This window comes from Notothenia rossii (genome assembly GCF_949606895.1).
Source record: "Notothenia rossii genome assembly, chromosome: 11".
In the NCBI taxonomy this organism is placed as follows: Eukaryota; Metazoa; Chordata; class Actinopteri; order Perciformes; family Nototheniidae; genus Notothenia; species Notothenia rossii.
The window spans coordinates 53,156,382-53,171,251 of NC_136910.1; the positions used below are offsets into that span (position 1 = coordinate 53,156,382).

At 40.9% G+C, this 14,870-nt stretch overlaps 1 protein-coding gene across 1 annotated transcript in view; it reads left to right on the forward strand.

The window, feature by feature from the left end:
• The window catches only part of npr2 (natriuretic peptide receptor 2), a 58,436-nt gene that overhangs the window by 17,550 nt on the left and 26,016 nt on the right, over positions 1 to 14,870 (forward strand). Inside the window, exons 6-10 of the mRNA XM_079656732.1 lie at positions 841 to 976; positions 3,276 to 3,360; positions 10,772 to 10,892; positions 13,056 to 13,130; positions 14,016 to 14,093. Of these exons, the coding sequence (XP_079512858.1) occupies positions 841 to 976; positions 3,276 to 3,360; positions 10,772 to 10,892; positions 13,056 to 13,130; positions 14,016 to 14,093 (495 nt within the window). The remainder of the gene's footprint in view (positions 1 to 840; positions 977 to 3,275; positions 3,361 to 10,771; positions 10,893 to 13,055; positions 13,131 to 14,015; positions 14,094 to 14,870) is intronic.

Genomic DNA, 14,870 nt, shown 5'->3' on the forward strand with positions numbered 1-14,870 from the left:
CAGCAGGACGACAGATGCTGCTCATGAGGCTGTAACGTCAAAATATAGGAGCTCACGCACGCACCCACCCACACACGCGATGTTTTGAAAACTCTGCTTTTGTTGATGTATGCAGGGGCATGACGGAGACCCGGTAGACATCTTGCCTCACTTACTTATTGGATTATACTGACATGCTATCTCAAATTAGCTTTTCTAATATCACTATTAATTATTCATATAATTTATTTAATCTCAGAAATTACGTTGATGTTTCTTAAATACTCCTACATTTTAGGAAATAGGCAACCAGTGGATGCTCTGGTTATAACATAGCTTTAGAACATTTGGAAACGTATCGCTTAAACGTGTTTGAGAGAAACATCTTGAGGTTCTATTCTGCTCATTTTCAGGTTTATGTGTATTTTGTGCCTCAACTGTGACATGTTTACATGCTATAACGTTCAGAAAGTGCTTTATTCTTGTCGAGTATTTACATGCACAACGACCTATATAACACACTATAGGAAAGAAAAAAAAAAACAAATCTGTTATTGATGTGTCCACCGTTCATGTCCAGTGTGAAACCATAAGTCAATATTAACTTATACTAACTAACTAACTATGTTTCAATACTCTGACCATAATCCAGGAGAAAATATTTTTGGAGTATTCAGTTTAGCTTAGTTAGGAAAACATATCAGGAGACAGGGTTTCATATTATTTATTTTGTTAGCTTGTGGAACAGCGGCTTGCCTGGAAGTGACATCTGTAATCACTCGGTTGCACAACAAAGGATGAACATTGTCATCAACTTGGTCTTGTTCCTCCATTTAAAAGAGTGTTTCCCTGTGTTTGCAGATTGTGGCATACTACAATGGAACCAACAAAGACATAATTTGGTCCCAGACAGAGAAGATCCACTGGCCCAACGGGGGTCCACCACTCGATAACCCCCCCTGCGTTTTCTCCACAGACGACCCCTCCTGCAATGATGGTATGACCGCTCGGACTCATCCATCATACAACGACACACTAAACCTGCTACAGATGACTATACAGTACCTGCTTCTGAAGTTCTCTAGAAACATCCACCAAAGGTTGACTAATGGACACACTGATTTTAGGAGATTGCATGAACTCATTATCCCACTCTTAATGACTTCTGGAAGTATATTACAATGCCCTGATGCTTTGTTTATATTATCGCTGTCATCTCTTCAGGGCCTGGGTTATTACCATTGACGCTGTGGTGATAAATGTGTTGACAGATCAAAAGTAGAGTGTAATATTTGCTCGAATAACAAGCAGTGCTAGAATCAGTCTTTGTTGCATGGACAGAGTGACAGTTTCTCAGGGAAAATGTCATGGATGATAAACTGAGGAGGGAAACCACTGCAATTATAAAATGTATTTTGGTGTGAAGGAGGGATAATTAGTGGAGGAGATATAAATCTGACTGTCACAAATCCTGAGCCATCCGCAGATAATCTGCTGAGTTGAGAGCCTGGATGTCGCCTTCTCCAGTGTCGCTTTCTGCACCAGCGGCAATACGTGATGAGAAATATGAGGAAAAAGATTGACGATTAAAAGTTTTAAATGACGTACACCTAGCACAATGATAGCGGTGTCTCATCTATAGAGTACAGAAACAGAAAGGGTCAGCATACCATACACAGATCCATTCTAATGTTTGTTCCCTGACATTTCTTGAAGGGTTGATCATTAATTATAAATATCATTCTGGCCCAGATTATAAATCAGGTCCCCCTCTCCGACACTTTAAAGGGGCCCTATTATGCTCATTTTTGGCGGCAGTGGTTCAGTCTGTAGGGGGTTGGACTTTGAACCGAAGGGTCGCCGGTTCATGTCCCGATCGGACCAACAAATACAGAGTGTGGACTGGTACTGGAGAGGAGCCAGTTCACCAGTGCCCTTGAGCGAGGAACCGGACCCCCAACTGCTCCCTTGCGCCGGCTAGACTGTCTGCCTCACCGCTCTGGACCTCTCAACTGCATGTGCATGTGTGCATATAACTGTGTGTATTTATATATGTATAACAAAAATGCATGTGCATGTTGTGCACAAACTGTGTGTAGTTGTATGTACCTGTATAAGAAGCATGTGCATGTATTCTTTAGGTTCATATTTGTATTTTGTGACTCTCCTGTGACATGTTTACATGCTTTCAGTCTGAAACCAGAGCCCAGTCTGCTCTGATTGGTTAGATGGCCGGCTCTGTTGTGATTGGTTAACCGCTTAGAGATTTCCCGCCCTTTAGCCTGTCACGTACAAGCTTGAGTGTTACATACTGATGTCACTATGTTATGCAAGTAAACAAAGGAGTCCAATGAAGGTGTTTTCAGGGGGGGGGAGTGTGTGGGTGAACTTTTGGATTTCAGCCTCTGAAGACCGTATACATGCACTAAAACCTATATAACACAATAAAAAGAAAAACAAAATGTTATAACAAATACATTGTCCCACGCTTATCAGTGATGAACCGGGTGTTTTGGCTTGATTTTCCATGATGTCCCATGTATTGAGACAAGTCCAGCTAACCCCCGTCCTATCCTTGTGTTGCTCTCTTCCTATCATCAGGGCTATTCTCTCTGTAAAACAATCGGTGGAGAATTACAGAACATTGTTGGAGCGTATAGTCTGCAGAGGAATGGCTCACAGTGTGTCAGTTCTTGCCAGACTGACAGTATTTTTGTTATCGTCGCTAAGATAGGCTAAACATGTCCTGGCTCCAGCTGTGTAAATGCTGCAGTTGATATTGGAGCTGTCACAATATCAGATTTTTCAAAATGTATGAAAGTGGCCCAAATAAGTCACAATAACATCCATAAAATATCATACACTCTCATTCAAATTCATCTTTATCTTTGTTTATTGTGCGATTTTGACCCTTTAAGCATAATATTGAGCTATCCTTAATGGATGCTTTTTATTGTATTTGCAGGTAAGGTATTTTCTTTGTAATTCAGGCCACCAAGAACAGTTTCAAACATATCTTGTCATCAATTATAATCCCCTGATAATGAGTGTCATCCTATCCTGTGATTTACAGCACGTGCTATAATTAGTCTTCACTAGGGCTGTAAATATATATCAGGAATGTCAGAGCTGTGTAATTGTGTGAAATTGTTCCCGGTTGTTGTGGTTGAACGATTGCAGCTGCACTTCACTGCTTTTTTTCGTCTTCTTTTCTATTCAAAGATATGAATGTGGACATCTGTTGAACATATGAGAGACAACTGAGTGAGGAATCCTTCTTCTTCTCCTGTTTCCAGGTCATCTGCCAGTTCTGGGTATCGTAGCTGTGGGATCCGGCTTAGCACTCATCATCTTTGGAATCTCCAGTTTCCTGATTTACAGGTGAGTTTGATCACATCGCGCCGACGCAGAAAAGCAGGGATTTATCTTTTCCATCTCATTGAGAGAGAGAGAGAGAGAGAGAGAGAGAGAGAGAGAGAGAGAGAGAGAGAGAGAGAGAGAGAGAGAGAGAGAGAGAGAGAGAGAGAGAGAGAGAGAGAGAACCTGTCCTGCACACAGTTTATATTTTACCGTAATATTGTTTGCGTCCTGTATCCCCACAAATTGAAAATAGTGGTTATATTTCCAAGTTGCAAATGCGCTGCATGCTCTCGCTGATACTTGCATCTGCCATTGTGTGTGTGTGTGTGTGTGTGTGTGTGTGTGTGTGTGTGTGTGTGTGTGTGTGTGTGTGTGTGTGTGTGTGTGTGTGTGTGTGTGTGTGTGTGTGTGTGTGTGTGTGTGTGTGTGTGTGTGTGTGTGTGTGTGTGTGTGTGTGGACTTGGAGAGAGAGGGAGAGGGAGAGAAAGAGGGAGAGGGAGAGAGAGAGAGAGAGAGAGAGAGAGAGAGAGAGAGAGAGAGAGAGAGAGAGAGAGAGAGCACACGGGATTTAGCGATCGTGCTATAGGTGCCAGTGTGGTATTTACACGATTGTTGATTGGGCAACGGCTCAGCAGGTGACGGCTGTAAAGCAGCGCTGAAGTGTGTTCAAGCTGCCAACTGAGCTCATATAAGTGAGGCCAAAACAAGCCTCACTGCTATTCACACTTAATGAGCATTACAGTGTGTTCAATAAGTGTGTTTTCTTTGCGTCGGATTACAGCTAAACATCACCTATTTTAATACGGACTGCTGATTTCATATATAAAAACTTGTGAAGGTGGTTTTTGTGCTTCTTGCAAAGGATCACACGGCTGTTTGTGTATGTTATTAGCTTAAATAAATCCTATTAGAAGAAAGCAAAGTGGTTTGGCTCTTAGCGAGGTTCAAGTTCTGACATCGGAAAACTTTTTTTATTGCGCCTTAAAAGCCACATTTTAATTATCGAATAAATCTCCATGTCAAAGTGCTTCCAATGCAAAGCACTTTTTAGCAGTTCATCCAATCTGTACTGTAGGTCTAAAGATAGACAGCAACCTGTGCTCTTAAGATTTCAAACTAATCAGCTACTTGGTTAAGAAAAAGATCATGGTTTGGGATCAAAATAAGTAGACTTGTTACACACATAAATTAAGTATGTTGCGTATGTGAACGTAAGTTAGGGACATTACGTACATGGGGTCATTACAATATTTTAGGTACGTGGCAAGATATATTACTTCCTGGCTAGGTTAGGGCAACAAAAACGACTCAGATTAAGATAAGTACACTTGTTACGCAACTTAAGTTACATACGTTCACTTAATAAGTTACGTTGGTGACGTAAGGGGAGTCTTTTATGTTAGCTAACTTACGTACATTACTTAAAATAAGTTGACTTTTGGTATCACTCAAGACAAAAATAGTAGTTATTGGGTGAAGTCATGTTTTTATTCCATAACCTCCAATCTCAGCCCTATACTGACCTCCTCGATCTTTATAACGAGTCACCTGAGTAACATAGTTTGACGTTTACGGTAAGTGTTTGACCCGTTGGGAGCGATAATGCTCTGCTTGTAGCTTCAAGTCGAGAGATAATATTTTCATGAAAACTTGACTGGAATTTACACTTATGACCTTATATCTCTGGAATTCTGCTAAAGCCCTGAAAACAAAGCATCTACGCCTAGAGAAATTGACTGTCATAACATTGGGTTGTTTTGCAGTGTAGTCATTTTTTCAGGTTAGGACACAACATGGCAATAACATCTTTAAGAGAGAATTGTAGACTGTGTTCTTTAGGTACAAATATATGGACTGTGTAATGACATGTATTAATAATGTTAAACGCTCTTTGCTGCTCCTGAGCTGTTAAATAATAATTGCCTGCATCTTTGCTAATTTTTTAACTTTGTGTTCCATATTTGACTGTAAAAAAGTATTTAATTGAAATTGTTAAAATGTCCCAAGTGGCACGGTCTACATGTTTACTGCAATCCTCCTTCTGAGCCTCATTTAATTTCACAAAAAGTTAATTATGCATGCTCTGAGCAATTAAACTACTGGGAGGATTGCTAAATTATGGGTAATTTCATGGGTGGAATCGGCATGAAATGAAATAAATTAATGTTTCTATTTTTCCCTTTCCATCATTTCTTCAAAGGTTCACGACTAATAAACATTTTTATGTAAGAGCTGATTTGTATGTCCCACACTAACAAATCGCCTCGGTAATCTGATCTGCATTTTCTAATACTGACTATTAACACAAACAAGTGTTAATCACCAGCCACTATCAATGGATTTTCATCAGAAGAATGGTGGAGGAAAGATGGAGCAGCAGCTACCTGCCTGAGGTAAATTCACTGAATCTGAATCTGATGTTATCTCAATTGATATCAATTGACAACCAGATAATTCGACACACAGTCTGCTTTTTATTCTGAAAACATTGACATTTACTCATCTGTTTTTTTGCAGATCACAGTTCAGCAAGTACAGCATGGTTTCCTTACTAGCTAGCTAGGCTTCCTGCACTCGGCCAGTAAGTTTTGTCAAACATACTTTTATTTCCTTCAAGCTCCATTTTCTCTTAAATCAGGGTGGGACCTTCCCTCTAGCATAGACTGGTTGGTTGTAGGATGACATAACTTTCATCTTTCCTTCTCTGGTGTCAATTCCAGACTTCCCATAAATATTGTTTTTCACTTCCTTTGCTTATTCAATTTGGGCAAAAACAAATATATCTTATGCCCAAATTGCCTTACTACTCAAAAAGTGCTGGAGGAATGAGTCTTTGAGTATTTTCGCACTTCTGGTTCCCTCTTCTCAACGTCAATTGTTGTTGTTTCGTAATAAATGATGTCAGTAAACACTTAACTTGTGGATATTGAAGCTTCAACATATCATAACAAGTTGGTTGCTTAGCTAAGTGGCGTCAAGTCAAACAGCCATGGTGCAGTTACATTACATTACATGTAATTTGTTAGACGCTTTTATCCAAAGCGATTTACATACTCAATACTGTGGACAATCACCACAGGAGCAATTTGGGGTGAAGTGTCTCAGGGACACAACAACATGCTGACTGCAGTGGGACTCAAACTTGCTATCCCCTGATTCGAAGTCCAGCACACTACCCACTGAGCCACAGCCTCCCCAATTTGTATACAGCCGGACATTACGCCCCACCTTTAGCTTTATGGTGCTAACAAAAACTCTACCACTGACCAAAATACAAGACCAAAGACACCTTTTAAAACACTCACATCCATAGGATTAAAAAAAAAAAAGGACATACAAACAAAACAATGTAAAATCCTAGGCAGAAACACCAGCCTTTAGTGGTGGGTGCGTGAAGTCATGTGACCGTGGTGTCAGCTTATTACTTCTACCTATCATCTTGTTGTTTAAACATATGAGTATAATGTATCAACATGAGGTTAATTCTGCAATAATCCAGAATTTGGCTGATAATTCCCATTGGCTGTTTGGAAAAGAATGATCCTTACAGTTCCTTAGTTTGCCTTTAAAACATTTCACATTGAGTTTTGGTGACTTAAAGCAACACATATCTATTTCCGTCCACAGGGAAACTCTTTGATCCATTTTTGGTCCTGACCCATAGTTTTGTACTCTCTCCTTCTATATTTAGATCTAACATTGACATTCATGACCGTTTTATAAATGGAAAGTTATCCCTCACAGGCCTGAAATGTTGATTTAGAGTCGACTTCTTGCCCAAATGGCCTTGAGACTGTAATAGTAATAGTAACCCCCTTGTTTTCAGCAAAAAGCCCCAAAGAACATCATTAGTAGAAGTTACAAGCGTTTCTGTGACTGACTGCTCTGTCTGATAGTAAAAGCTAACAAATCACTTCCTGCTTTTGCAGACACCAGTGGAGCTTTGCTGATGGACATGAGGCAGCAGAGATGTATACAGCCGTCTCTAAGATCATCCGGCTGCTGAGAGGCCTCCATGTTCACTACTTGACTTATAAAAACACCACTAAAACGTTCAACACTTTGGAGTTTCTTCACTGTTCCTACTTATCCTCAATCCACTGATTCAGACGTTCTCAACCTTGGGAGTTGCAATTTATAAGAATGATATATTAATATGTTATATATATGAATATTTGTATTGAAAATATATGATTGTTTCTATCTATTTTGTAATTGCTGCTGCTAAAAAACGTTTTTTATAAATATTTTATACTTTTTTATAAAGATTATATACATTCCTGATAGCTTTGGTGGTGGGAATATTATATTGCACAGGGCACAAATAATTGAAAACCCCAAAATGTGTCTGGGGCAAATGATTGGTGTATTAACAGAAATTGGTGGCTGGTTAAATAGTTTTGGTAATAAGTTGCCCCTGTAAAATGTTGTGAATATACAATTAAATAAAAAAAATGACCTGTATATTAAATTGACTGCTTCTTCGTATTTCTTTGTGGTACATTTTATAATAAAAATCACTTTTTTCTTAGAAACAAAAATTACATCCTGGAGCATTCTTGTACGTGTCTACACGACAGAATAAAGCAGATTACTGCACTAATACGACATTTTTGCGCCTAGTTAATTTGAATACAAAACAGGTGATTTAATCAACTCACGTACACTGGCAAAACATAAAAAAGCTCTCTGATTTCTGATCCTTAAGGTTCAATATCGCCCCGCAGTCGATCTAACCTGTCAGACGGTCAGCAACCCTCATGGTGTTGGAGTGTGTTGTGCAGTGTGAGGGGATGTTGCAGTGTGTCGTGCAGTGTGAGGAGATGTTGGAGTGTGTGTTGCAGTGTGAGGGGATATTGGAGTGTGTGTTGTGCACTGTGAGACGATGTTGGAGTGTGTTGTGCAGTGTGAGACGATGTTGGAGTTTGTTGTGCAGTGTGAGACGATGATGGAGTGTGTTGTGCAGTTTGAGGGGATGCTGGTGTGTGTTGCAGTGTGAGGAGATGTTGGAGTGTGTGTCAGTGTGAGGGGATGTTGGAGTGTGAGGGGATGTTGGAGTGTTGTGCAGTGTGAGGGGATGCTGGTGTGTGTTGCAGTGTGAGGGGATGCTGGTGTGTGTTGCAGTGTGAGGGGATGTTGGAGTGTGTGTCAGTGTGAGGGGATGTTGCAGTGTGAGGGGATGTTGGAGTGTGTCGTGCAGTGTGAGGGGATGCTGGTGTGTGAGACGATGTTGCAGTGTGAGGGGATGTTGGAGTGTGTGTTGCAGTGTGAGGGGATGCTGGAGTGTGTGTTGCAGTGTGAGGGGATGTTGGAGTGTGTTGTGCAGTGTGAGGGGATGTTGGAGTGTGTGTTGCAGTGTGAGGGGATGTTGGAGTGTTGTGCAGTGTGAGGGGATGCTGGTGTGTGTTGCAGTGTGAGGGGATGCTGGTGTGTGTTGCAGTGTGAGGGGATGTTGGAGTGTGTGTCAGTGTGAGGGGATGTTGCAGTGTGAGGGGATGTTGGAGTGTGTCGTGCAGTGTGAGGGGATGCTGGTGTGTGAGACGATGTTGCAGTGTGAGGGGATGTTGGAGTGTGTGTTGCAGTGTGAGGGGATGCTGGAGTGTGTGTTGCAGTGTGAGGGGATGTTGGAGTGTGTTGTGCAGTGTGAGGGGATGTTGGAGTGTGTGTTGCAGTGTGAGGGGATGTTGGAGTGTGTGTGCAGTGTGAGACGTTGTTGAGCAGAGCGTCTCTGTTGTTTTAATGCAGGGGCTGGTCCAGCCGAGGTATTCACATGTGAGACTTCTGAAACAATAGGCCCAGTGTGAAGCCCCACACTTTGCCCCTCTGGCTGCCACAGGTCTCTAAACGAGGCTCCTTAAATAGAAAATAACCTTTTTTCTTTGGGTGATGGTGCGGTTAAATGGTGTTTCCTGCTCTCAAAACGGTCGCATATAGGCATAACCTGGAGTATTTGTAGACACAAATAAGCATCAGGAGCCCTTTTAAGTTCCTGGAAAGACTAACTATGCAGTTTGAAGGAAGAGGTCCAAAAAAAAAAAAAGGAGACACTTTTGGGGCCAACTTTAAGGAAAGGGTAAAACGCGGTGATATGCAAACGCAGCCATAATTTCCAGCTGCCATCTGGAAGTGTTTTACACCTTTTAGATTGGCTTGGAATGTATGGCCTCTGCAAGTGTTTGAAACTCGAAAATGAAATTCCTCCTCCCTCACACAAAAAAGAAAATTGCTATCCAGACGGTGTTAATAGTATGAGTGTTTTTCTGTAAATCATTAGGTACCCAGAGACAGCAGCTCCTTTGAGATTTGCCCCAGATGTGTTGATCCGCTCGGATGCCATTTCCTCCTCGGTGGTGCTCGTCGTGTGCCAGTCAGACTGATAATAAACACACATAAATAACAGTTTCTGTAACAGCTGACATGAAAATGACTATTTATGGTTAGGCTGTGCAGACATTTGGAGGCTCTTTATCGTTGTGGAGCAGCCATGGATGTTGAAATTATTGAAATTTTAGCTAAAACAATAATGCTTTATCATATTCACTCGTCCAGTTACTTAAAATGTGTCAGTTTTAAGGAGCCATCATTTTTTTCTTTTTGAGCTAGGAGTTATTTATTAACTAGCTTTAGTACTGAGATAAGGTCAGAACATCTGAGTGAGTTTGAAAAAGAGTGTGGGAGTAAGAAAGTGTTTTTTATCTTCATCATAGTAACCATTGTTTTTCTTACAAGAATGAGTCATCCGAGGTAGAGGAAGAAATAGAGACCCTCTCAGCATGGCATTCAATCAACATATCATTTTAAATCGCAAACAGTGAATACAAGATAAAAAAAAAACTGTGAAAAATGATAATTTGCCATTTAGTGAGACTTATGGGCTGCATTTCTATTTACTTACCGTGTAATGTTATTGCATATGTTCCAAAGAAAGAGCCCTTTGTCCACCAGGACTATTAAAAACCATAACCTCAAAAAGTAATTTTCCATTTCAAAGTTTAATAAGTAGCGCATATGGCCCAGGGAAGTTACAATCTAATCAAATGCAAACAAACAAGCCCAAACACAGAATAAGCAAACGCTGACGTGAAGAATCTGCCATCAGATCTGAGAGCGCTATCTCGGGAAATACCACCAGGAAGATGGAGAAACTGCGGCTTTTTAATCTTTGTTTAAGGTTGATTTGCAAGATTAAATCCATGTTGTTTTAAATCCCATACCTTCATAATAAAACCCTTGAGTCAAAAGACCACCTCGCCTCTGAAGGATTTGTAAGAATTTCAAAGACTTCAGTGTGCAGACAGTTGAGATTCAAGCCTCCGAATTCACAACCCTGTGGTAAAAACATCATCTCACAAACCCAATCCACTTTATTGTTCCTCTGTTCTTTGTGCTCGTGTCCTTGTTGATTTCACCACCTGGTTTCCTTCTCTTGCAGGAAACTGAAGCTGGAGAAAGAGCTGGCTGGAATGCTGTGGAGGATTCGGTGGGAGGACCTTCAGTTCGAGAGCCCCAATAAATACTACAAACGGGCGGGCAGTCGCCTCACCCTCTCACAGGTACTTCTCAGACATCACTGTAGGTACAGATGAATGTACCTGCACTGTCAGATACATTTTTTAGAAAGTGTGCAGGTGAGGTAAACAATCGTACCAAAGCGCTCTGTGGCTTTAGATTTAAAAACACCCCCATGATCTCATATTACAACTGGCAGCTCCGAACATAATTCTGAGCTTTATGTCCCCGAATACTCCGACAGTGTTGCTGGCTCGGCCTCCAGTGTGTGATTAACACGTTGTAGTTCTTCTGGCATCTTACACTGCCATGTCTGCAAGTGGGATAGACTGAACACTGTGCCACAGCTTTCATTCAGACAGGACCGATTGTGCATTTCGTCCTCGTCCTTCGTCCTTGAACGACTCCAAAAAACGATAAATACGACGTTGGGGAGTACTACAGAAAGGCGCGCGCTGTGAAACGGTCACAGTTTTAAACACAGGATAATGATATACATTTGAAAAAAGCCATTGGTTAAGTATAGGAAAATATATTGGTTAGGGTTGAGTTAAGTGCATCGCATGAGTTAACTTGTAAGGTAATATAAAGGAAACGTCTGGTTTTGGATAAGACATATGGCGACCATTTTATTGTTATCCGGTGATTCAATTGTTGTTGTTAGTGTTGTGGCTCAGAGAGGTACTTCTACACGACCTATACGTTCATCACTCTCATGGTTGATTGAGAAAAAAGTGGAAACAACATTGTTTTATACGTTCTGTTTTGCACGAGCAAAAGTAACTCAACGTTCACGAAACTACAAAACTACCACTTCCTTATGTTCAGGCAACACAACTTGTGGTTAAGTTTAGGTTATTAACAAGGTTTGGTTTAAAAATCATTGCAAGTTTACGGTAAAAGTGAGATTCATTCAACACAAAGAAGACAACATGTTGGTTTCCGGCAGGTTGCCAAGCCTAATCTCCTGGGGTTAATGCTGCGTTGTATGTCCAGTCCCCAAACTGCTTCCCAAACAACACTTCTCATCTTCCATCAATTTTCCGTTTGCCCTTTATTGCAATTCAAATATTGCTATTTTCTCTCTCTGTGTACTATTCAGAACCACATACAGTATACCTGTCTGGTTACCACCTAAAAAATGTGAATTTAAACACTTGAGAACATTTAATCAGGGGGCCTGGGATAAAAGTCAAGTATCTGTTTGACCAATTCATCCCCCCCAACCTATTCCTTATGCTCCTTTACCTCTGGACATTACATTAACCTGATGCTCTCATCCAAAGCTATCAACCATGGAGATACCAATTTTAGAACAGTAAGAATACTGCAAGTAAATAAGCCACAGTGGGTTCCCCCCCATTCGCCTCACAATAAAAGTAAACAAGGGTCTTAATTGTCTGGTGTGAAGACGCCTATACAGTCATATTTTGAGGAGGGTGGTCTTGATAATCAGTTTGAAAAATGCTAATGTTGACGTATTCTAAGTGTTTACACACTGTGTGCTGTGCATTAAATGGTCTTTGTGTTTTTTCTTAGAAAAAGCGAAGCTTCAGCCCTGAGAGAGTCCAAGTCTCTTTGCGAGTTCACACATTCCTGAGAGCTTTCCTGGTGGTTTATTGAAGGTGGCTGGGTTTCGCGGCGGCATATTAAATGATTGTTAAAATAAGCCCCCGTCTGGCCGCGTCCCATACACATGTAATACCTCATCACGCTCTCCGAGTATCACTTTCTGTTGTCTGAGGGCTAATGCATCTCCTCGGGGTTATGTTTCGTCTCCACACGTGCAAGCACTCATGAGAAGCACATGCACACACCTTTTTCATTAGCGGTTTTCCATCCAATTCCTGGGATAATGTGCATGTGGAAAACACAAGCCTTTTCCAGACCAATGTATTTTCCAGCTTGCCATGTGTTGCCAACATTTGCATTCTATACAAATGTGTACTTTACTGTGCTGGCGGTGTGTGTGCAGGGCGCCCACTTGATTTCTATTCACTCTGTGCACTGCAGACATTAGCCCTCGAGTTGGTGGTATAAAAACTGAAAGCACTTTATGTTCTTGAATTGGCAATTTCATTTATTTCGGATAAGGATATCAGCGGACAAACCCTCTCTATGAAGCAGCAAATTACCCATATTTAAATCCTCTTTTCTCTAATCTTAACCTCACTAACTGACTTATCTTTTCCTTTCCACCTTCTCAGAGAGGCTCCAGCTACGGCTCCCTGATAACTGCCCATGGAAAATATCAGCTATTTGCAAAAACGGGCTATTTTAAGGTAAGGCTTAGTGAGTTCTGACATTTTCAACTCCTGCGCACTCCTTCCCCTCCCACACATGTGCACACTCGCAGAGAAAAGCCGGAGCGCTGGAGGAGAGAGAAAGACTGAGTGTGGGCGAATTTAGGTAGTTGGTTTTAATGTGAGCTGCAGAATGTGTCAATTTCTTCTTCTCTATTTTTTTTTTCTTGCTTTGTTTTCTACCCTTTCCCGCCTCGTAGTCTGGACATGGCCATCAACTTGTTGCCGCCGTTAATTGATCCGCTTAAGACGGAAGGAGGTGTGAGGCAATGGGACAAAAAGATCCTGAATAATGAGACGTCTTTGTGTACGGCTGCATGATGCTGGGTTTTTATTTAAATAGTGATGTTATGCTTCAGCTTGAACGCCTCATGGATCATTAGAGGCACTGAAATGCTTCTCAAATTATGATTAAGTCTGACACCGAAACTCAAACACAGACAGCCTCGACAAAACACCGGAAAATAACTCCCGAAATAAAGTGGTTTTTTTTGTTTGGCTGTCAGAAGCCAAATGTATCTGCTTTCAAACATACGCCCATCATCTTCTCCTTACTGTTATTGGATAATATAAAAGAATCAAGCTCACATGGACTCACACATGATTTATATAGTTGCTACGGCAGCGCTTTCCTGCAGTCTGTGTCTCTGAGATACCTCGCTTTCTTTCTTATTGATCCTCACATATCAAAGGGACATATACGATTCTGCAGCCGCAGACTAAAATAGGCCCAGAATGTACCTGAAGGCTGAACTGCAAAATGCTGCTCCTTTCTCTCAACGCTGCTTTGCATCCTCTACATTTTCATTTTCATTGTCATCTGTGTGTGGTTTTATTTTCATTGTTCTCTTTTTGTGCACACAGGGGAACCTGGTGGCCATCAAGCATGTGAACAAGAAGAGGATAGAGCTGACAAGACAAGTTTTACTGGAACTCAAACATGTAAGTGTCCTTTAAATGTGCAATCGTAGGTTTTGTTCGTATGTACAGTATCTAGCCAAAAAGCAGTGTTTCTGAAAGCACTGCTAACTGTACAACATAAAGGACTCTATCCTGGATTCGTAAACTTAACAAATGTGCAAAAAAAGAGAAACTTGCAGGGTTTTTTGAGGAGAACTTGCAATGAAGTATTTATTTATTCCTGCCAAGTATATTGAGCACTCTGTAAATCATCTGCAGTGAGTCCAAGATGCAGCGGCAAGGCTCTCTCACTGGATTCGCATTACAGTTCAATACATATCAAATTCCATCATTAGGAATTAAATCCATTGGCTCCACTGTATATTTCTGACCTTCTGAACACAAATTGGCACATTAATATGACCAATAAAGGTTCCTCTGACAGTTTCTAAGTCTTGATTTGCTTACACTTTTATTACCTAAACTATTCATAATCCATGCTGCAACCACTGTATTTTCTTTTCGAAAATATTTTAAAAAGTGAAATACTTAAGTCAAACTCTTATGTATTTTGGGGGGTAATGGTACTGTGTCTGTACTGCTCACATTTCCTCTGTTAGACTCTTTTCTTTAAAAGAGGAAGGTTCCTATCTGAGTGTTTATATTGTCCTCGGTGTTAGACTTGCGCGGTTCGGGGGTGAATTGTGATATTTCTATTTCAACAAGTTGTTTAGCAAACCATTCACATGTACATCGAACAACTGTGAATTGGGATCGTTGTGCTCAGTGCAGGGAAAAGACCTTCATACAGTGTTTAAA